The sequence below is a fragment of the Hyaena hyaena genome, unplaced genomic scaffold, assembly GCF_003009895.1.
Source record: "Hyaena hyaena isolate Hyena2069 unplaced genomic scaffold, ASM300989v1 scaffold_572, whole genome shotgun sequence".
NCBI lineage: Eukaryota > Metazoa > Chordata > Mammalia > Carnivora > Hyaenidae > Hyaena > Hyaena hyaena.
The window spans coordinates 726,921-752,148 of NW_024081210.1; the positions used below are offsets into that span (position 1 = coordinate 726,921).

The 25,228-nt window shown below is 35.1% G+C and overlaps 1 protein-coding gene across 1 annotated transcript in view; it reads right to left on the bottom strand.

Annotated features, from left to right (window-relative positions):
- The window catches only part of STX17 (syntaxin 17), a 61,972-nt gene that overhangs the window by 8,805 nt on the left and 27,939 nt on the right, over positions 1-25,228 (bottom strand). The window contains exons 4-6 of the mRNA XM_039256574.1: positions 8,461-8,686; positions 730-845; positions 599-649 (exon numbers count right to left, since the gene is read on the bottom strand). Coding sequence (XP_039112505.1) covers positions 599-649; positions 730-845; positions 8,461-8,686 — 393 coding nt within the window. The remainder of the gene's footprint in view (positions 1-598; positions 650-729; positions 846-8,460; positions 8,687-25,228) is intronic.

A 25,228-nucleotide genomic window follows, 5' to 3' on the forward strand; every position in this document is an offset into this window, starting at 1 on the left:
TTTGGTTATACTGCAACACTGGTTGTTCTTGAAGGCCCCACATTTCTCTACTCCAGGTCTTCAGCTGTTTTCTAATACACCCCTTCCCACTCCCATCTGTGGACATTTTACTCAGTTTTCAAAGGCTCAAGCAAATTCTACCTATCTCATGAAGATACCCTTAATACTTCCACCTCACAACCCCTGCCTCCCTCCCTTGGAATTAAATGTTTCTCTTAGAGCTGATAATATTTCCCTTCATATCTCATTTTTGCATTTAACAATCATATTTGAAATTTCAGGTTTTGGAGTCCAAGCTTATCTCCACCCACTCACTGTACATCCTTGAAGACAGAGAATAGGTCTCATCTATTTCTATAGCTAACCTTATCAGATCCTTAGTGCCAAGGATCTAACACAGTGCCTTCTATATAACAAATGTTTGATAAATGTTTATTAAATTGATCTGGAAGTTGAGGACTGTTAGGCTTTTTATCCATGACTCAATACAAGTCTTAAAAATTGTAACTTCTATTAACATTCTAATAAAAAGCTTGGTAATTGATAAAAGCCTATTATACTAATCTAACATTTCTGAGCCAAAAACAATTATACTTACATTCACTAAGAGAGAGAAATCAGTGACCAGTTGGCTAAGTTCAATTAAGTCCTTAAAAAGAGACAGAGAAAAAAGAAGTTACTTATTTTTATGCCTCACAGCTACCAAAATGAAAACAATTTTTTACATACCGCTTCCAAGGTTTCCCATGATTCTGCAGCATTTTGATCTCGAGGAATTTCAGGCAACGCATATACCTGAGTCATGTTCTGAGGATCATCTTCAGCCTCAGCAGTGTGAAATGTTCCTGAATGAACACAGCCCCGTGTTTAGGGTTTATGTGCTTGGTTAGAAAGTGGATAGCATAAATCAATTCTGTAGAACAATTTCCATGTAAAATGCTAACTAACTGAATTCAGGCTAACAGTAAATTGATTATTCTATAAAAATAGGTTTACCTATGGGGATATTGTTCATAAGTTAACAACTTTTTTTCTTTGATTATTCTACAAAATCACCTCAAAAAAATGGCTACAAATGCCATCTACCCAATCTGAATAATTAGGGGTAGGTGTGGAAGGAGCACCGAAGAAGAACTATTCTGATTGGCCAGCATTCCACACAGAGATACTCAGTAGAAATAGGTTTCACATTTTCAATGCTAAATCATTAGCCTTTTCTTTGGGTATTTTAGTAATAAATACCAGATTCATAAGGTGTTAAAAGTAGAAGACTGATGTGTTGTTTGCAATGAAAATCATTTTGGGTAACAAATTTGTCATCAAACGAACACTGTGTATATTTTCGTACATATTATCTATCCTTCTCCTCATTTTTCTAGGCTGTGTCCCCACTACTTCTGTCTTTTGAGTTTTAAAATGTCATCAGGGCACCTGGATGGCTCAATCAGTTAAGGATCTGACTCTTGGTTTCAGTTTGGGTCATGATCTCACATTCGTGAGATCAAGCCCCACATCAGGCTCCATGCTGACAGTGTGGAGCCTGCTTGGGATTTCTTTTTCCCTCTCTCTCTGCTCATCCCCAGCTTGCTCTCTTCTTTTCCTCTCTTTCTCTCTCTCAAAAAATAAACATAAAAAGTCATCAACCCACTAAGGCCTTCCTCATTAAAACTGCGATGATGATGAATTAATTTATACTCCAAACTCTACCATCAAGTCTCTATTTCCTTGCATAGAGGATTGGTTTTTACCAACCATTCACTCATTTACCAATCATTCACTCATTAAACTGATATGTACAGAATGTCTACTAAATGCCAATCAGTGTGCAAAGGTACTACAGACACAATGGTAAACCATAAAAACAGTTCCAGAGAGTCAACGTAGTATAGTGGTTAAGAGCATGGACCTAGCCAAAAAGACCTGGTTTGGGTCCCGGTTTGGCTATTTACTAGCTCTTTGACTCATTTTCCTCATTTTAATTTTTTTAAACTTTATATATTTTTGAGAGAAAGTGAGCACACGTATGCATGCATGCAGGGGAGGGGCAGAGAGAGAGAGGGAAAAGACAGACTCCCAAGCTGGCTCCACACTGTCAGCATGGAGCCCAACACAGGACCTGCACCCACAAACAATGAGATCATAACCTGAGCCTAAATCAAGAGTTGGGCATTTAACTGACTGAGTCACCCAAGAGCCCCTCCTCATTTTTAAAATAAAGTGAAAGGGGCACCTGGCTGGCTCAGTTGGAAGAGCATGTGACTCTTCATCTCAGGGTTGTGAGTTCAAGCCCCATGTTAGGTATAGAGATTACTTAAGTGAATAAATAAAAACTTCAAAAAATTAAACAATAAAAATAAGATATTTACTTTGCACTGTGCCTGACTTAAATATTCAGTACAAATGGGTTAATAAACAGTTACTACTACAATAAATAGCCATTGCTACTGCTGCTATTAAGGACGCTTACCATACTGTGTACAATACAGACATGTTAATAGGCAAGTTCAGTATAGTCTGATAAGAACTATGGTACAAGTAAATACGGAATGCTATGTGAGCACAAAAGAGAGGTATTTAACCTAGATGTAGGGAGGGGAGAAGACTAGTTGGGAAGTTTTGAAGCTGAAGCCTAAAGATGAACAGAAATGCCATAGGAGAAACAAGGCAAAGGTGGAGGGAGAAGCAGAGAGTATTTAGGTCAGGGAGAATAATATGTGCATAGGTTTGGGAACTGAAAAGAATTCCACTGAAGGACAGACTATGAAAGAGAAAAGCAAAGGGTGAGGAAAAAAATCTAAGGTGACATTATTCATGGTATTGTAAATTATGTTAAAGAATCTTGGTTTTCTCATAAGATCAATATGGAATTATTAAAAGGAGTTGAGGAATACTGGGAAGGTGGAGGGTGCCAATCATCAGATTTCAGATTCAGAAAGGGAGCCATAGCTATAGTGTGAAGTTGAAAGGTAAAAAAAAGAGAGTGGAAAACCAGTTGGGAGGCTGTGCAATATGTCCAGCGCAAAATGATGATGCTCTGGGACAGTGGCAGTGGCAATGGAAAGAAGAGATCTGGAGGTCTAATTTCCTTTTGTCCCCCTTACTTCAAGCTCAAAATACCTACCACTTTAAGGTTATCTGACCACCCATTGTGCTGGGTACCAGAGATGAAAAATTAACACAAAGTAGATGCTCTTACGGAACATATTCTAGAAGAGTTTGACATACAAAAAGACAGTCCTAAACAATAAAAGAGTACAATGGCATTTAGATAAAGAGATATAGATACATACAGTATTTTGAGAGTTCCAAGCCTGGGATGGCATTTGACCCAGGCTGGTGTGGTGTGCAGTTTATGAAACAGCTTCCTAAAAAAGGTGATCTTACAAGACAAAGAAAAAAGGCCTTCAAAAGGACAAACAATATAGCTTAACATAAAAATCAGGAGGTTGGTCTTGCCAAAAGATAAAGTAGGAGGCACAGAGTTACAAACACAGAAAATTTAAGTAGATGTTTAGGATGAGCTTTACAGGCCAGTTAAAGACTTTGGGCTTTATCTGACAGACAGTGGAGACCTAGTGAAATGTTGTAAGCAAGGACATGACATAGTGACATATGACACCTGATCTACTCCTAAAAGTCATTATAACTCTTTAAGTTCATCTTCTTCTCAATTTCTTTTTTCATCCTAGCCAATAACTGATGGCATGTTATAAAACTGCATTACTATTTTACTTTTGAAACTTATGAATATTTTGCCTCTCAAGGAAAATGACCTGAATTGTTTAGGAAGGGCACAGTCAGTTGATTAAAAAAGTATTTTGTAGGCTTATCAGAACTGACAGTGTTCTTTTAGTTTTGAATTTTAACTTCTCTGAATACACTTCCTTATCTTACAGGAAGAGCAAAAACATCAGATACTGAGTAGATTTTACATTACAACATTATGACAAATATCCAATACTTTAAAAGTCCTCTGATTTTCACAAATGTTTAAAAGAGTTACTTACCCTATGTCCTAACATATCACATAAAGATTTTCATTTTCATATCAATCAAGATAAACGAATTACTCTAACACTGCTCTTCCACTTAATATTTCTATTGTAATAAGAACTTCACTTCTTTAATAAGATGATGAATAATGATATCCTTATCAGACCAAGTATAAAAGCAGAACTTTGTAAATACAACATCCACTCTAAGAATTTTTATAAGCCATAACCCTTATACTATTACAGAGGATTTAAATGAAATATGCTCGGGTATATAACAAAATGAGGGGAGACTGTCATACATAAATTCATGATCTAAAAATTGAAGGGGTGGGAAATGTTTGGTATTTTAAGCAAACATAAAAGATTTCCCTTTGTAAAAAATAAGAAATGTTTATATCATTTACGTCTCACTTGAAACCAAACTGCGTATGCATCTTAGTTCAAATGGAATCTCAGAACAAAGAAATCTGTTCTATTCCATGGAAAATCCTGCTGTAAACTTACAACTCTGAACATCACTAATCAATTTGAGGCATAACTAACAATTAAGAAAGAAACCCTTTAATATCTACAACTTCCATAATTCATTTATTCCAGCTTATATTAGAAATCAGTACCATAGTGAACATTCGTGGACTTTGAACATTTAGAAATTGCTACAGACATGATGATGGAAAGCACGGAGACAGATTATAGCTGCAGGAAAGAAGGATGAAGAATTTATCCTGCCCACAGAAGTCAAAATTGCTACTGTTTTATATGATGAAATAATTTAAGATAGTTCCACCCACATGACAACTCCAAATGTAAAGGGCATGTAGAATACATACACATCTCACCACTGTTTTTCAAACTCCAGTTTTAAAACCATATCATTTACTACAAAACCTTATTATTTACTACATTATTTACTATTTGTAGTAAAAATATTAAGATATTTTTAGTTGTTAATAACACAGACATAAGACTTTTCCCTTCTCTCTATATGTCCAAACATCGTTTCTTTGTCTCTCTCCCTATTCATGTCTCTCATCATGAAAGGCAATGATTCTACTAAGAATTACAACACAACATATAAAAAGTTTCCACTAAACCTCACTATGTTAGGGAAAGTTTCATTATGAATCTAAATTAATTCAAAAGCATTTCCTGAATTTGTCATGTTCTGACAGCTTAAAAATAGTGAAATTAATCTACTGATCATCTATATCAACCTATCTATCAAAATAAAATGACTTCTGAGTCATGGCTTAACTTGGTAGTAAAGGAGGATTTTTAAGAAAATTAAAGCCAATAGAAAACATATCTTCTGAATAATATCCAAAACTATCCACGTGTTTCACAAAACTGTTCACATGTATATATACTTGTGATAAAATCTGATATTTTATCAAATTCAATATGCAGTCTGAAGTTCCCAGCAGTTTTAAGATTGGATTCTTTTCTTTTGTGAATATTTGTTTAAAATGTAATAAGATTCTGTTCCTATTGCACTGGTGAGCTGTATGTGCCGGATGGGGAGTAGGAAAGACAAAGATGGAGAGAAGCACTGATTCACTCTGTATGACCTGATACACCTTTCTAAATACAAATCAAATTTGTAGGCTCATCACTTCTCTTGGTGGGAAGCAGTATGCTAAAAATGAAACTAGACACACAAGTGAAACATAAGGAGTTTCTCAGCTCAAGCAAGATTGGCAGAGAAGATTTGCTTTAGGAACTCTCAGAATCTGGACAAAAGAAACAGCAAAATCATCACAGCTTCTCCCTAAACTTAATAAGCTTCTTTTACTCTCCAGAGAACATAAAACATCCTATTCTACTTGTTATTTCTATCTGTAAATGAAAAACTATTTTTGTATTTCGATCTCACTCATGGAAATGCAGCAACATTGCTCCTGAATCTCTGCTGATATTTCCAACCAATTTATTTAAAATCAGATTGAATTTTTAAAGGAAGAAGTATTTTAAGGCACTTAACTTCTATGCAAATCAAACACATTTTTCTGTATAGGCTGTCACTACTATAATGAGTATCTAAAGTAAAAACAAAGAAAAACCAGAAAACACAGACAAAAACATGTAGAATGACAGAAAAGAGTCCATAGTCAGAAGACCACACATGGAGCGAACCCAGCTCCTACCCCACTATTAAGGTCTTATGTAAATTAGTTCCTTTGTTTTCATTATTCTCTTCCTTTCTCATTCTCTCATTTATTTGTTAATAATATTACTGGGTTAAAGCAACTTTGTACAAATTCTCACATTTGGTGAAATACTCAGGCATTTGGTAAGACAGTTCATTTTAACTGCTTAAATGCTAGCAATGGATTCAGTCAAAGCACAATCTGACCATTTGGAATTTGACATTCTACACATTGTTTCAGGTAAAATTAGGTGGGTTTTTTTTTTTTAAATAAATGGACTGTCTCAATCAAATCAACACTAGCTACAGAGATTTAATTGTATAGTTTCTCCCGGTGGCAAGTGATTATGTCTTTAGCTAATCTGATGGTCCATGATTTGAGAAGTTTGAGAATCAGTAGAGTTGGAAATGAATTTCACCATTTCTTCTCCCTCATCTTCATTCTCTGCCCCAATCTTTTTCATTTTCTCTGTACACATGCTTCCTCAAATTTTGCCAATATATAAAACATATTTTTAACACCAGTCAGCTGCTTACAAAGATACTTAATTGCCACCAAACTGGGTAAGCTGCTTTTTTCTAATAATCACCCAGTTCCTCTGAGGATCTACAAATCCAAGTCTGTTGAGCCCAAACAATCCTACTGACAGATACTCAAATAATGCAATAATAAAATGCAAATTAAAGCAAGTATTAGAATAGTGTCATATTGTGAGCTCTCAGGACTCAAAATTTTTATTTCTTACGTAATTGCTAGTGATGGGCAATTCAAAACTAAACAGCAAAAGAAACTGATGTCAGCAACTCTTTCTAGAAAATCCAACATATCTTCACTGTTGTTACCACTATCACAACTGTCACAATGTCTAGGTGAATAAGCTAGCTGCTTAATCACATGGAAGCCCAATTTCTCTCAACATGCATATAAAGTATCAGTTCACATTAATGATATATGAACAGCATTTAGCCTCATCAATATGGTGGTGATATATATGGACAGAATAATATAATCAATAACCACAAACTATCAAAAAGCATTCTTCCCAAATAAAGCAAGGCGCTAAGAATTAACACTTCCTTCTCTCCAAAACAATACTTTAGATACTGGTTATCACAGAGTGTAGTATGGCACGTGTGAAATTACAAAATTGTCTCCAAAAAGATACTTATTTATTCACATTTATGAAATATTTACTTATGGTCCACTATGTGTCAAGCACTATGTGCTAGGTACTAAGGATACAATAAAAGTAAGATTACCAAGAAAGTCTGGATGATGACCTAAATGCTTCCTCTAATTTCTAAATTTTGACTTTCTGTAAATTATTGGGTCATTAGCACTGAAAATATAACATTAAAAATAATCTAGTTTTGGAGACAGGGAATGGTACAGGAGCCTACTACATAAATGAAAAGAGGAAAACTCAGCAGGTATAACATCCTTCAGATTCTATTCTAATTTGTAATTTACTTATACTCCACTTTTTCCACTAAGATTCAAGGCATCTTAGAACATATGTAAAATGTAACAAGATAGCATAATTCGAAGAGAAACAAAGAAGGAAAAATGAAAAGAGCAATTATAAAACAAAGCCAGGACAGTTAAAAAATTTGGCTTTTGGTAGCTAAAAAAAAATTCAGATTTAAGCTTTCCAGTAAATAACTCAAGTAGAAAAACCTTATCGGTTATGCCATCCAGTACTGCTTCCAAGTACTACTATGTATTAAACCAAGAATTTTGTGTGTGTGTTCCTTTTAAAGGCATTACTATAATGCAATTAACAATGATCAATTATATCCTTAAAAGCGATATAATGACAAGTTTTGCTGGACTGTTCCTTAGAGTATCACTTCATAAAAGCTGATAGCATGACCCTCATTGCAGATTCTCTTTAATGTTATTAGTTAAACTCAGAAAACTGAGCTGGGAGATAGATCTAACATCCACTATGAAAGAAAATCAGAATGCCAAAGAAAGAGGTGTGCCTTATTAGGCTACTCCTGCACCAGGAGATGAAGGGGGTATATGCTGCAATCCAGGATGACATTCTCCTTAGGAAATATTTAACATTTATTTTCAATATATAGACAAATAGGTACTTGCAGCCTCCAAGTTCCGCTCTATACAGCACAGTCTTAAATTTTTTATCCTGCAAAACTTCTAGGATACGCATTTCTAGGCACACTCCGGGTCCAACAATTCAGCATACTGAAACAGAAGGTGCTCCCTGGAGACTCACATATCTGGAACAACTATACAAGATGGCGAACTTTAATTAACTGCATTACTATGATCAAGAATAAGACTTAGTACGTTACCACCAACAGTCATGGATCTGGTCAAAGAAGGCTGTAATAAAGTTTCTTCATCATTAAACTGTTTCTTAAGTTCTTCTACAGATTCCAGATGGAGTTGAAGAAATTCTGCTGTTGCTGCTGATGCTTCTTCTTTAACAGGGTCTATCATTCTCTTCAGAAGGAGTAGGTCATCCTTTCGGACTTTCAAACAAAGTTTCTCCATTTCTTGGATGTTGGAACGAAGTTGCTACAAAAGAAAAAATCATTAAAGCCACCATCTGTTAATATGAAATATCTTTATTTTCAAAAGTAATCTGTGATAATGTTCATAAATGGAAATGATTACAAGTATTCTCTACAGCAAAAAGTATAACATTTAAAAAAATTTTTCATATCTCTAGCCAAATTGAGCTTGAGAACTCACATCATTATACTCTGAATTTAACATTTTTTCCTTCATTTAAACGTGATTATTACAAAGATAACAAATGTTCTTTGTAATAAATCAAACACTGTAGAACACATCTAGAAAAACTTAATGATTCCCCCTTTACCAATCACACCACCTCTCTTTACCCAGTCCTTCCACAAATTTCCCACTGCTCGTGTAAACATTATGTATATAGCCTTTCTTTTTACAAAAAAATGGATTACTGTGCATAATAATCCATAATTTGTTATTCTTCACCCCATAATATAATAGTACCACCATGGATATCCTTCCATGGATGTATCATATTCCACAGTACAGATGGAAAATAATTTATTCAATGACTCCTCCAAGTGATCAACAGTCATTCATACTGTTTCCAAAACAAGAAGTCCTTGCATATAATCCTAATATACCATAAAAGTATATATCAGTATTATAGTAAATACTATTATACTATATTTTGTAGGAATAATTCTAGGTTGCCGGGGTAGCTCAGTCAGTTAAGCATCTGACTTCGGCTCAGGTCATGATTCTTGAGTTCAGGCTCCGCACTGACAGCTCAGAGCTTGGAGCCTGCTTCAGATTCTGCATCTCCCTATCTCTGCTCCTCCCACACTCGTGTTCTGTCTCTCAGAAGAGAGATGTTAAAAATGTTTAAAAATGTTAAAAAAAACTTTTTTTAAAAAGGATTGATTCCCAAAAGTGAGAGTACTTAAAGGATAATGTGCATTCTTAATTCAATAACTATTATCAGTTTTTTCCTACAAGTAACAAATTATACTACAACCAAAGTATGAATGCTCATTTCCCTACATACTGCCAGTTCTACATGTTATCTCATTGTTGTTTTAATTTGCATTTCTGAGTGAAGCTGTCATATTTTTATCAAATGATTTCCCTCTCTTTTTAAAACCATCTACTGACATAATCACAGAGCACCTGGGTGGCTCAATCAGTTAAGCATCCGACTCTTGATTTTGGTTCAGGTCGTGATCTCACAGTTACAAGATTGAACCCCACATAAGGCTCTAAGCTGAGCATGTGGAGACTGCTTAAGATTCTCTCTCTCTCCCTATGACCCTCTCATGTGCTCTGGCTTGAAAAAAAATTCATCTACTGACATAATCATAAATTCAGCACCTCTAATGTGCTGATGTAACGAGCTATGGGCAGGTTTCATGGTATAGAGTCACCTTTACATTTCTGAGATAAACTCTTCCCGATCACATATACAATTTTTTTATTCAATTTGCTAATAATTTATTTGGACTTCTAACACATATGTTTGTGTGCACATGCACATGCATACATGAACGGTGTGTCTGTATTATCTCTATTAGGCTTAAGTTCACTTTAACAAACTTAAGGTTGTGCTAGTTTCACAGAATGATCTGGAGACTTTTCCATTTTTTCCAATGGTCTATACTCTGAAAAACATAAAAACCAACTATCCTTTGACAATTAAATAGAACTCACTTACAAGAATGATCTGAGTGTGATGCTTTAAAAAAATTATAGATCTCTATGTCATATAATTTATGTTTTAATATAACAATTCTCGTATAACATTTTAAGTTCTTCTCCCTTATTGTACTTCCACAGATACTAATGCAAATTCTGGATAATAGGACAAAATGTACTAACTTTTTAAATTTCTCAAGTACTTACTCTAAGTATTACATTCCATATTATTACATTACACATTATTACATTACAGAAAAATCAGAACAAAGTAAACTTGTTTAGGATTTACTTAATTATCTAGCAGCAAAGTACAGTTAAAACCCAGGTTATTAAAATTTTTATTTTTTATTTATTTTTTAATGTTTTTAATGTTTTTTTTATTTATTTCTAGGAGAGAGAGAGAGAGACAGCGTGAGCAGGGGAGGGTCAGAGAGAGAGGGAATCACAGACTGAAACAGGCTCCAGGCTCTGAACTGGCAGTCAGCACAGAGCCCGACGTGGGGCCTGAACCCACGAATCGCGAGATCATGACCTAAGCGAAAGTCGGATGCTTAACCGACTAAGCCACCCAGGCGCCCCTAAAATTTTTATTTTAATTCCAGCATAGTTAACAGTGTTATATTAGTTTCAGGTGTACAATACAGGGATTCAACACATCCATATTACACCCAGCACTCGTCACAACAATTGCACTTAATCCCCATCACCTATTTCACCATCTTTCCAACCCTCCTCCCCTCTGGTAACCATCAGTTTGTTTTCTAAGTTAATAGTCTGTTTCTCAGTTTCTCTCTTTTCCTTTGATCGTTTGTTTTGTTTCTTAAGTTCCACAAGAGTGTGATCATATAGTATTTGTTTTTCTCTAACTTACTTCAGTCAGCAGTATACCCTCTAGCTCCATCCATGTTGTTGCAAATGACAAGATTTCATTTTTTATGGATGAATAATATTCCCCTGTGTGTGTTTGTGTATGTGTGTGCGTGTGCGTGCACGCACGTGTATCACATCTTCTTTATCCATAAATCTATCCATGGATACCTGGGCTACTTCCATAATTTGGCTATTGTAAATAATACTGGTAAAAACATAGAGGTGCATGTATCCCTCTGAATTAGTGTGGGGTTTTTTTTTTCCATTTTTTTCTAATGTTTGTTTATTTTTGAGAAAGAGAGAATTAAGTATGAGTGGGGGGTGGGGGGCAGAGAGAGGAAGGCAGAGGATCCAAAATGGGCTCTGGACTGACAGAGAGCCCAATGTGGGGCACAAACTCCTAAACCATGAAATGATGCCAAAGCTGGAGGCTCAATGGACTGAGCCACCCAGGTCCCCCTGAATTAGTGTTTTTGTATTCCGGGGATAAATACCCAGTTTGCATTCCCACCAACAGTGCGTGAGGGTTCCTTTTCCTCTACATCCTCACCAACATTGTTGTTTCTTGTGTTTTGATTTTAGCCATTCTGACAAGTGTGAGGTGATATCTCACTGCTGTTTTGACTTCCATTTCCCTGATGATGAATGTTAAGCATCTTTTCATGTGTCTGTTGGTCATCTGGATGTCTTCTTTGGAGAAATGTCTGTTCATGTCTTCTGCCCATTTTTTAATTGGATTATTTGTTTTTGGGGGTGTTGAGTGGTATCAGTTCTTTATATATTTTGGATACTAACCCTTTCTTGGATATGTCATTTGCAAATATCTTTTTGTATTCAGTAGGTCGCCTTTCAGTTTTGATGACTGTTTCCTTTGCTGTGCAGAAGCTTTTTATTTTGATGTAGTCCCAAAAGTTATGATTTTATTTCCCTTGCCTCAGCAGACATACCTATAAAAATGTTGTTCTGGCCAGTGTCAGAAAAATTACTACCTGTACTCTCTTCTAGGATTTCAATGAAAACCCTGGTATTCTTAAAAGTCCAGTAATCTTTCCATTAAACTATAACCACAATTCCTATCTATATGGTATCTTAATATAAACTAACCATTTTATTCTAATAAAATTAAAAATTCTGGAGGGGCGCCAGGGTGGCTAAGTTGGTTGAGTGTCTGACTCTTGATTCAGCTTAGGTCATGATCCCAGGGTCATGGGATCCAGCACTGCGTCAGGCTCCTCACTTAGTGTGGAATCTGCTTAAGATTCTCATTCTCTTTCTCAATCTCTCTCCCCCCCACTTTTGTCTCTCTCCCCAAACTCATTCTCTTCCTCTCTAAAATAAATTAAATGTTTTAAAAAATTAAAACAAACAAACAAACAAACAAACAAAAAACCAGGGGCACCTGGGCGGCTGAGTCGGTTAAGCGTCCAACTTTGGCTCAGGTCATGATCTTGCAGTTTGTGGGTTCAAGTCCCAAGTCAGGCTCTGTGCTGACAGCTCTTAGAGCCTGCTTCTAATTCTATGTCTCCCTTTCTCTCTACCACTCTCTCACTCCAGCTCTGTCTCTTTCTCTCTCAAAAATAATTAAAAAAATTTTTTAAACCCAATTCTGTAAAAAATAGTTTAGCTACAAACTAATGCATCTTGTAAGATTTTCTGGGTGAATAGAAAAGTTGTGCCTCTAACCTGTCATGACTCTATACTTCCTTTAACCTTATGTCACTCTTACAATTCCAATGTGAACTGGAAAACCTAAGGATATAAGTGTTCTGTAAATTAAAATATGTGACATGCCAGCATTAATATGGAAAAATCAGAATTTGCAAGCATTAATATGGAAAAATCAGAATATATAGGCCTATGTTATCATCTAGTACAACCTTATGATTTTACAGGAGGTGAACTGGACTCCAGATGAGCACAGTGGCAGATTGAGGTCTAGAGTCCAGTCTTCAAGTCCTGGAACAATATTCTATCTATCATTTCTAACACATCACCATCTTTTGGCTATACTTTTGTTTTTTTTAATTTTAGAGAGAGAGAGAGAGAGAGAGAGAGAGAGAGAGAGGGAGAGGGAGGGAGAAGGAGAAAGAGGGAAAGCAAACAAGCAGGGGAGAGGGGCAGAGAAAGGGATAGAGAATCATAAACAGACTCCACACTCAGCACAGAGCCCAATGCAGGGCTCGATGCCACAATCTTGAGATCAACACCTGAGCCAAAAATCAAGAGTGGGATGCTCAACCAACTGAGCCACCCACACACTGCCGGCTGTAAAATTCTCTTCTGAACTACAGTCTTACAGCTTGGTACATACTTGCTACATAGTCCATAGAACTATTTTAGGCAATATTATCTTGGAGAAGCATTAAAAAGTTTCTGCAGCTAATGACTACTTGCCTATGACACAGTCTTCCTCTCTTATGGAATTTGTGTATTTATTTATGCTCCCAGTCAAATTATAGTGTTCAGAATTCTATTACTATGGGTGGAGGGGAACATGTTAAAATAAAGAAAGAAAATATCCATTGAACTATATTTCTGATACTACACTAACAAAAACACAAGTAATGGCTAAATTTTTATCAACTTACTATAAGTTGTCTGTTGTACTAAGTATTGCCTTCTTCATCTTGTTTTACCATCACAACTTGCTTTTGAAACAGATATTACTATTATTCAGATTTTACAGAAGAGAAAATTAAAGGAAGAAAATTTTTTGAAAGCCCAGATTACATTTCTAGTAAAGAGTACAGCCAGGAATCAAATCCAGGGTACAGAGCATGTGTTCTCAACAACTTTTATACATAGCTATAATATCCAACAGAAATACAAAGCAAACCACAAATGTAAGCCATATATGTAATTTTAAATTTTCTGATAGTCACATTAAAAAGTAAAAAGAAACAGGAGAAGTTAATTTTAAAGTTTGTATTTAACTCTATCCAAAATATTAGCATTTCAACATGTAATCAAAATAAAATTATTAATAAAATATTTTACATTTACAGCATACTTCAGTTCAAACTAGCCACATTTTAGTGCTCCACAATTACATGTGATTAGGAGCTATATCAGACAATATAGCTATAGAGTCTCTCCAAAATCAAATAAAAGGAACAGGATGGTAAAACCATATGTGAAAAACATAAAATAGGTCTTTCTGCTTCTGGGTATAACAAACTAGATAATTCAAACTAACCCTCCCACCAATGACTAGTTAAAAAGCTAAAAATAAAACAAATCATAAATAAAATTCAAAAGTATCAAAAAGCAAAGAAGACAATAAGAAATTTTTAGGTCTAGAATTAGACAAAGGTGGAAACCCAGAGAGGTGAGTCCTGAACTCAAGGCCACATTTGCTTGAGGGTATTTGCTAACCAGAGTATTTGACAGTCTCACAGATTTCTGAGTAAAACACTCAATGTTGGGGCCTGCTAAGTATAAGCACTATTGTGCTTTGAGCTGGGATCTGAAAGAGCTGTATCCTGAGAGCATAGGTGATCTTGAAATCACTCAGCCCTCACATGAACTACAGTTTGGCTTCCAGTCTTTTGGGTAGTGCAGAGAAACTTTAATCCCTGAGGGACTCCTGGGTGGCTCAGTCGGTTAAGCATCTGACTTCAGTTCAGGTCATGATCTCGTGGTTCGTGAGTTTGAGCCCCACACTGGGCTCTCTGCTAAATGCTCAGGGCCTGGAGCCTGTTTCAGATTCTGTGTCTCCCTCTCTCTCTTTCTCTCCCTCTCTGTCTCAAAAATAAATAAACATTAAAAAAATTTAAAAAAAAACACCTTTAATCTTGGAAATCATATATAGACAAGCATGAAAAATTAGTACCCCAGGAGCTTAGAGGGAGTAAATTAAATCTTTTCTAAAGGAAGATAACATTATCTATCCTCAAATAATTTCCACAAATAATTATCAAATATAATGCCCACCAAAGTTAGTCAAGCACAGGAGGGCACACACAACATGAAGAAAAAACAGCAGAAACAGAAAACAAAAACATTCAAAGGGACTTTTGATATCCATTACAGCAAATGTAACCTAAACAACTACAATTATTTTGTCCAAAGATATAAAAACCAAGCTTGGAAATTCAGCAGCCACTAGAAGCTATAAAAATCAAAATATATATTTTTTTTAAAAAGAATATATCATTTAAAAATAGCACATACAAAAGAAAAAATTAATAAATGAGTTTAGCTGCATTCTAAAACAACTCAAGAAAGACTCAGTAAACTGAAAACTAGATATGAAGAAGCTTTGTTAAACTACGTAAAAAAGAAACAAAGGAAGAGAAGCATACAATATACATATATTTAGAATTCTAGAAGAAAAGGACAGAAAATGAATTTAAATAAATAATAACTGGGAATACCAGTCATTCAAGAAGGTTGTCCAATCCCAAGAAGAGTAAATAAAAAGAGAAGCATACAACTAAAAGAGAAAAAAGAGAGAGAAGGGAGCTCAAAAAGAGCTAGAGACAATACAATTTCCAGCAAAATTGTCCTACTGCCTCAGAGGCACCAGTGCTAATATTGCACATCTGCAGTTACCCATCAAACCAGATGTATGTTTACTGTGTGTTATGTGACTCCTGGTTCCTCCGTCCAACATGTCTGGTCCAACTTTTTTTTCTCTAATCAATTACATTCTGGGATCCAATAGAAAAACCCACATTGCATGTATTATGTATACTGTTCTAAAAGATCTTATTTTGTGTTCTGTATGTTTCAGAATACCAACACTGCCATATAATGTAAAAAGAAAAATCCAGATATAAACAATGCAGTCAACTAGCCAGCATACCAACAAAAACACCAATAAACCTTGAACAACAACAAAAAAGCAGTCCCATACCCAGAAGACTAGAAAAGGAAACAATAAGAGTATAATATGACTCCTCAAAAGAACAATAAAAGCCAGAAGACAGCAGAATGATACATTTAAAGTATGGGGAAAAAACTGTCATCCTAAAATTTTATACCCAGCAAAAATATCTTTCAAGACCAAATGCAAAATGAAAATGAACCAAAACTGAGGGAATTTGTCTCTAGCAAATACATAGTAAATATAAAAGTGTCCTTTCAGAAAGAATAATAATTAATCTTAGATATAAAGCAGAAGATGCAGAAAGAAACAAAGAGCAATGGCAAAAATAGTGAAAGTAGAGGGGCCGAGGTGGCTCAACTGGTTAAGCATCCAATTCTTGATTTCAACTTAGGTCATGATCTCATGGTTTGTGGAACTGAGTTCCCATTGGTCTCTGCACTGACAGCACAGAGCCTGCTTGGGATTCTCTCCCACTCTCTCTGCCCCTTCCCCACTCACTCTCACTCTCCAAATAAACTAAAAGAAAAAAAAAACAGTAAAAATAAATAAATAAGTAAACGTGTGATGACCAGTAACAATTCTAAAACAATAATAACGTAAGGGTTTTTAATATATGTATAAAATTAAAATATATAAAAATAGCATTTAATTTGGGGGGCAAACATACAACTAAAATATTCCAAGGTACCTGTATAATCTATATTGTTTATGGATGTTGTTGTAATTTCTAGTAAAAGAGTATATAATTCCAAAACTAACAGAGAACAGTTAGATCAATAAAAAATAAAAGTGAAAAATGGAGATGAATAAGAACACAAAATATGAGGAAGAAGTAGAAAGCACACAAGAGAGTATAAGATTTAAACCTAAATACGCCAATAATTACATAAAACATAAATCAAATAAATGTTCCAGTTAAAAGATAAAAATTTTCAGACTGAAAAATATAAATACATCTAAAACATACAGACAGTTTAAAGTAAAATGATAAAAAAAATAAACCATGTACAGCTGAACAACCTTAAACAACATGGGTTTGAATCTATAGATTCAACAAATTAGAATAAATTTTAAAAAGATTTTTTGTTTTGGTGGAGCCTGACAAGCTGATTCTAAAATGTATATGGGATTGCAAGGGTGCCTGGGTAGCTCAGTCAGTTGAGCATCGATTCTTTATTTCAGCTCAGGTCATGATCTCACGGTTCATGAGATCCAGCCCCATACCAGGCTCTGAGCTGACAGCATGGAGCCTGCCTGGGTTCTCTGTCTTTCAATCCCACTACTCCCCTGCCCTTCCCCAGCTCATGGGCACACATAAGCTGTTTCTCAAAATAAACAAACTTTTAAAAAATGTATATGAAATTGCTTATATAGGGCTTGAGACCAGCTTTGAAGAAGGTAGGAGAACTTCCTCTATTAGACACTGATTATAAAGCCACAGTAATTAAGACAGAGTGCTACTAGTTCAAGAATAGAGACAAATACACCAATGAAACAGATAGCCAAGAAACAACCCAAACATATATGCACTGAATTGACAACAAAGGTGCCACTGCAGGGAAGCATCTTTCCAAAGCACAGTACTGGGTCATGTGGCTATGCGTATCGGAAAAAGATAAAACTGGACACACCACACCATACACAATAATCAACCAGATGGACTGTAGACCTAAATGTGAAAGGCAAAACAATAGAATATCTTTATGACATTAGGGTAGGAAATACTTCTTAAATGTGGCACAAAAAGCAACAAGAAAAAATGATAACCTTGGCTATATTAAATTAAATGAACTTCTAAATCTTCAAGAAACATAACTAAGACAGTGAAAAGGTTAACCACTGAGCAAAAGAAGATAACTGCAACAAATATACTGATAAAATGGTCACAGACAGAATAAAGAATTTTCATAGATAGTAAGAAAAAGACAAAAACCCATAGAAATGTGGGCAAGAACCCAAAATGGGCACTTCTCATAAACAAACAGTTACTCAATCTCACTTATAGTCAGGTAAATGTAAACTAAACCATAATTAGCTACCCACTAGGAAGCTAAAATTAAAGTCTGACTTTAGTAAATAGTGGTGAGGATGTGGAGGCCACGTGAACTCACATTCATTGCTTGAAGGAGTGTAAAATTAGTACAACTATTTTGGAAAATAGTTTGGCATTTTACTACAGTGAAAATAAGGATGCCCAATTTCCAGAAATGTATGTACATGTGTACATACGTAACAGAAATGTATGTACATGTGTACCAGTAAAAATATACAAGAATGTTAATAGCATTTGTAATAGAAACTGAAAACAACCCAAATGACTATCAACATATAATAGTATATGTTTACCATACAATGGACTACATACTGTAATGAAAATGAATGAGTACTGCGATAGGCAACAACACGGATAAATCTCAAGCCAGACACAAAACGTATATTCTGTTCAATTTATATAATGTTCAAGAACATACTAAATTAATGTGTAACACATTTTGGTGGTAAAACTATAATGAAAGACTAAGAAACAGTTACCATATAAATCAAGAGAGTGATTACTTTTGGTGGGAAAAAGGTGATTGTTACAGGGAAGAGGCTATGAGGGGTTTCTAGGATGCTGGCAATTTTCTATTTTTGATCTGAGTAGTAGTTACCTGAGTGTTCCCTGTATAACAATTTGTTTAGGTGTATATTTGTGTTGTATGCATTTACAGCACGCGTTATATTTCACAGTAAAAAGTTTCAGTAACATTTTTAGAAAAAGCACATATTAACCTGATGGCCAAGCAAGCTAAGAATTGAAACAAGTCAAGTTTGAAGGCATTTGGGTAGGGTGAAAAATAAGTATCAATCTCATTGTGGGAAGTATATTACCCACCATCTTGCTGGATAAAAGATATTAATTCATTCGACTAGATTGTGAAGTTTGGAATAGAGACTACACCTAATTTCTTTACCATTGTATCCTCAAGGCTATATTTGATCCCTGATATATGGTTTGATTCAATAAACATAGTAAATGAATGAATGCTTTCTTTATATTTTCCACAAAGTGGCAAAGCAGTAATCCAACAACATTTATCTCCAACTATCAAGAATGTAACTAGATTTGTTCCCTAGAAATGCATAATATAAGTCACTAGGCATATGAAACACATCATCTTTCATTAGCTGTAAGAAATAATGAAAGGAACCACTTTTTAAAAATTAATTCTGACATACAAGGATAAAATAGTGAAGTGGGAATGAAACCCATGAGAAGAAGCAACAATGCCATCTTGGAGTTCTTAATAGTTACAAAGGATACTTTAGGGAACTGAATCAAATTTTTCTGGAGAAAACAGCTGTGTGATGCCACAGAAATATTGTGATAGGAAGATCTGTTTTGAAAGAGAAAGTTTCTAAAAGGTGAAATCCTAACATAAACAAAAAAGTTAATCTGATAAGAAAGAAAAGAAAGTGGCATCTGAAGAATCCAATATGGTTGTATAAGGTGTGCTATGGTAAGTTTAGAATTTTAAGAGACTTGCTTTAAAAAAAAGAAAGAAAGAAAGGCGTGTGAACAAGGATGACTACAAAAGAGTGGTGTGAAACAAGGAGAATCATGTAAGTAAAGTAGGAGCCCAGAATGAGCGGAGGCAGATGAAAAATGTTAAGAACAATAAAAAGGATTTAAAAAATACATGTAGAGCAAGAACAAGAAAGGAGGATTAGGTCTACCGCTTAGGGCAGATGGTATAATGTTAACAGATGATGCAGAAAAAGCAGAACTACCAAACTACTATTTTGCTTTTGATTCTCTATTAAGGAGATCTATTCAAAATTGAAAGGGGAATAAGAAACATATTCAAAGGAAACTTGAGACACCATACTGTAAGAATCTAGACAGGTTTCATGAAAGAAGTAAGATTTGAGTTTACCCTAAAGAACACTAGGAAAACAACATACTAAATAGACTAGACTGGGGAAAGAGGTGGAGGGCAAGGGTAGAAGTTTTCTAAGCACTATATTTTATCAATTTTTGGACACAATATCTTTCCCACATTCTGACATCTCTGAAATTGGAATGCACCTTAAAATGGATGTCAAAAAAGTGCAATGTGTCCTTTTCTGGCAGCACTTTTTCTTACACAAAACAATGTCGTGTCTTACAACAAATGTACCTTAGATTTAATTTTCTCCCTGAGGTTCTATAGGACCTATGCTATTCAGAGAAGAGGTCAAAAATCCTAAATCCTGATTATCAAGCTCATAAATGTTTCAAGGCAAAACTAAAATTTAAATTCATTGGAAGCTCAAAATAATCTGAAATAATTTACCTTCTAATAGCATTCATTTTGGAATCTATTGTATCTTCCCTTCCATTTCCCACCAGGCCTTGATTCTCTCTAATCTTTTCTTCTGTTCTCCTAAGTTCTGTCTACTATCCTCACTTCTTCTTTCCTCCTTATCCCCTCTTTTTTATTGCTTCTCCCTTTCAAAATCTCTTAAGAAATGTAAAAAGTACATAGCTCAACTGTTCTATATTTATTACAGTAAAATTATGAAAGTCACGTTTTACTCCTACAAGTTCCACGGCTGATTTTATTTATTTCTTATTTTCATCACCTACAGAACTTGGACAGACTCTCTGTAGAACAGTATCTTTCTAAATGTGGTCTGAAATTTACTATCTCAGAATCTCTAAGGTGAGTCCCAGAAATCTGTGTTCTCGACAAGTTCTGTATCACCACTGCTACGGAGACTAGGCTGATCAAGTTTCTTCCATAAAATCCAAGTTAATGTTCTTTAGTGAATTATTACACCAGTAACAATTTCCAACTTCTTTACTTAATTTCGAAATTTGATCACAAAATCTTTCTTAATGTTAATATTTTCTTATCCCAGAGAAGAAAACTAGTAAACTTATTCCACTTGCAGTTTCAAAACATAATACACAGACTTTTACATCTGCCGAGTTTGTAGAACAGAGCACTGAAATACTAGAGAGTAGAGAGCTGAACCGAAAGAGAATCCTGCACATATGCAGGGGTACAGTCCTCAAGTATGTAGCAAAGAACTGGATCAGAACATGTATGTGGGAAAATTACTTGAAGCTAGGAGAAAAAAATCATCCAAAAAGATTAGAGGGAACAGTGCTTAGTACTCAAAGCTTTAAACAGTGTCTGTTCCCATCAGCTAAACTGGAAAAACTCTGAATTCCCAGGGCACTGGGTAGAGCACTCAGAAAGGTTTTACTGCAATAGTGAGGAAATAATCAGCCCTAGACTGAGCACTGTTCCAATCAAGCCTAATAAATCATAAAAGTTAGACCCAAAAGAACCAAACTGTTTCCAAGTATTTTAAGTGTATTCCAGAACAAATCTCAGTAAGATTTATAGGAACATAAAAATATCTAGGACTCAAAAAAAAAAAAAAAAATCTAGCACTCAGCCAAGCAAAGGCCTCCCAATTAAAGGTCACCAGACACACAAAGAAATAGGAAAATATGACCCAAAATGAGAATAATCACTTCATTGAAACTAACCCAAAATTGACATAGATACTAGAATTAGCAGAGAAGGATATTAAAGCTTATAATAATTGTATTCCATGTGTTTAAAAAGTTAAGGAGAGATATGGAAAATATAAAAAGAGACCCAAATCAGGGTGCCCATCTGGCTCAGTCAGTAGAACAAACATGTGACTCTTGATCTCAGGGTTGTGAATTCAAGCCCCATGTAGTGTGTAGAGCCTACTTAATTAAAAAAAAAAAGGGAAAAAAAGAAAGGAAGGAAGAAAGGAAAGAAAAAAGAAAGGAACCCAAATCAAAGTTTTAGAGTTGAAAACTACAATGCATGTGATGAAAAATGCACTGAATGTATTAACAGCAGATTGGACATCGCTGCTGCTAAGACTAGTAAACATGAAGCATGAAGGCATAGAAATAAAACTATCCAAAATGAAACACAAAGAGAAAGAGGAATCCAAAAAATTGTAAGATAACTTCAAGCAGCCTAACATATGTGTAATTGGAGTCTCTGAAGAAGACAGACGGGAAAGGACAGAAAAATATATGAAGAAATATGGCCAAAAATTTTTCAAATTGGATGCAAACTATAAACCTAGAGATCCAAGATGCTCTACAAATTGAGAGCACAAGAAACGTGAAGAAAATGTCATAAAAGCGCATCATAATCAAAGTACTGAAAGCCACTGATAAAGGGAACATTGTAAAACCAGCCAGAGAATAAAGACCTACTACATACTGAGAACAAAGATAAGAACAAAACATTTCTTACTGGAAAAAAATGCAAGTGAAAAAAAGTTGAAAACACCTCTAAAGTACTGAAAGAAAAAAGTAATATTGAATTCTATATATAGCAAAATTCCTTTTATAAACAAAGGCGAAATAAAGGCTTTTCATATATACAAAAACAGCACTTTTCATCACCAGCAGAACTGTGCTACAAAAAATGTTAAAGGAAATCTTTTAGGCAAAAGGGAAATTAGAGCAGATGGAAATATGGTTTTACACAAATGCATTAAACACATCAGAAATGGAAATGCCACAATATATCAGGTTTTTTTCCTTTAATATCTAAATCACTTGAAAAAGATAATTTAGAGTTTAACATTATGGAGTATATAACATATATATAAGTAAAACATACGACAACAATAGCATAAAGAAATGGAGGGGAGAAATAAAGGCATATTAAGTTTCTTAAACATATGTGAAATAGTATAATATCACTTAAAGATAAACTGTAATAAGATGTATGCTATAAACCCTAAAGCAACCACTAAAATAACAAAACAAAAAGTTAGTTAGCAAGATAAAGAGATACAATGAAATAAAAAATAATTCAAAATAAAACAGAAACATCACTAATCAAATGAAAATTAAAACCACAATTAGATACCAGTAGAGACCTATTAGAATGGTAAAATTAGTAAGACTAACCATATCAAGTGTTAACAAGGATATGGAAGAATTGGTAGCAATATAAGATGGTACAACCATCTCATAAACAGCTTGGCAGTTTATTACATAATTAAGGAATAAAAACTATATGATCCAGCTATTCTCATTCATAAGTATTTATCCAAGATAAATGAAATCCTTTGTTCACACAAAGTCCTGTACTCAAATGTTCACAGCAGCTTTATTTGTAATAACCTCAAACTGGAAATAACCCAAATGTCCATCTCTCTTCACAGATGAAGAGCGAAACAAGCTGTGGTATATTTATACAACAGAATACCTACTCAATAGTGAAAAGGAATGAAATACTGATTTACATTATAACAATGAATGAACCCTTGAAATATTTATGCAGCATGAAAGAAGCCAGACAGAAAAAGAAGGTTCATATTTCATGATCCTATTTATATAAAATTCTAGGAAATCCAAACTACTGCACAGTGGCAGAAAGCAGGTCAGTGGCTGCTGGAGTATTCAGTGTGTGTGTGTGTGTGTGTGTGTGTGTGTGCGTGTATCGAGAATGAGAAGGGGTGCAGAGGAATGTGAGAGGGAGAAGGCAGAAGGAGAGTTACAATGGGGTACAAAGGAACTTTTTAGGGCAATGGATATATTCACCATCTTGACTATAGTAACAGTCTCATGGTATACACATATGTCAAAATGTATCAAATTATGTACTTTATTGTATGTCAATTAACACCACAAGAAAATTGTTTGGGACAAAAAAGCAGAAAGAAAATGCAAAACAGTATCATATATTATATATGTACAGTCACATGCACAGAAATTATAAATACTTGGTGTCTGGCTGGCTCAGTCAGTGGAGTATGCAACTCTTGATCTTGGGGGGTTGTGAGTTCAGGCCCCAGGCTGGGTATAGAGCTAACTTAAAAAAATAAAAAGGAATGAAAAATTAAAAAGAAAAAAGAAATGATAAATACTTAAATCAGGAGAAAAGAGTTCCTTCAGATAAAGATAGGAACAAGGAAAATGGAACCAAGGGAAGGTACACAAGGGATTTCCATGGTATTTCTAAAGTTTTCTTTAAAAAAAGAAAAAAAAAAGGAAGAGGGGTGCCTGGGTGGCTCAGTCGGTTAAGTGACTAACTCTTGATTTCAGCTCAGGTCATGATCTCATAATTCATGCGTTCAAGCCCCACATCAGGCTCTGAGCTGACAGTGCAGAGCCTGCTTGGGATCTCTTCTTCCTCTTTCTCTGCCTCTCTGCCCTACTTCCTCCCTCCTCTCAAAATAAATAAACTTTTAAAAAAATTTAAAGGAAGAAATAGTGACAAAATGTTAATATTTAACAAAGTTGGGTGATGAGTACATAAGTGTTTACATTATTTTTACTATTTTCTTTATTTTTTATTTTCTTATTTCTGAGAGAGAGAGAGAGAGAGAGAGAGAGAGAGAGAGAGAGAGAGAGAGAGAGAGAGAGAGAGAGAGAGATTGAGGGGGGGAGGGGGTCAGAGAGACAGAGAGATACAGAATCCAAACCAGGCTCCAGGCTCTGAGCTAGCTGTCAGCACAGAGCCCGACATGGGGCTCGAACCCACGAACCATGAGGTCATGACCTGAGCCAGAGCTGGACGCTTAACCGACTGGGACACCCAGGCACCCCTATTTTTACTATTTTCTATATTTTGTATGTTTGAAGTGTATGTGTGATTTGTCAAGAAGTTACTTCATCGTTAGGTTGATGGCAGGTAGTTCCTTATTCCTACGTCAAGCATATAATGTCACAATAATTTACTAGGGCTACAAAGAGAGTATGTAAAAAGCTAACATATTAGGTCTCTGACACTCTATAAAAATTGTTTACACATGTGTGTATCTGCATTTTTCTAAAAGGTAAACTCACATTATCCTCATTATTATATTAGCCACCTAACTGGTACTCTTATTTCCATCCTTGCTCCTTTAGAACCTATACTTTTCATAACAGCCAAGGAGATTCTTTAAAGTTGTATCAAGTCATCATCTGCTCAGATCCTTCCAAAGGCTTTGTACCCAACTTTAAGTTATCACATCCTGCAAGATCTTCCTGACCTCATCTCCTATGTTCTTCTCACACCAGCCACATTGACCTCCTCAGTACCCTTTAAATATGCCACACATCCTCGCACCTCAGAGTCTTCCCACTTGATTTCCTATTACCCAAGGTTTATACTTTAACTTCCTTCAAGTCTCTGCTCAGATGTCATCAGAAACCTTCCACAACCACC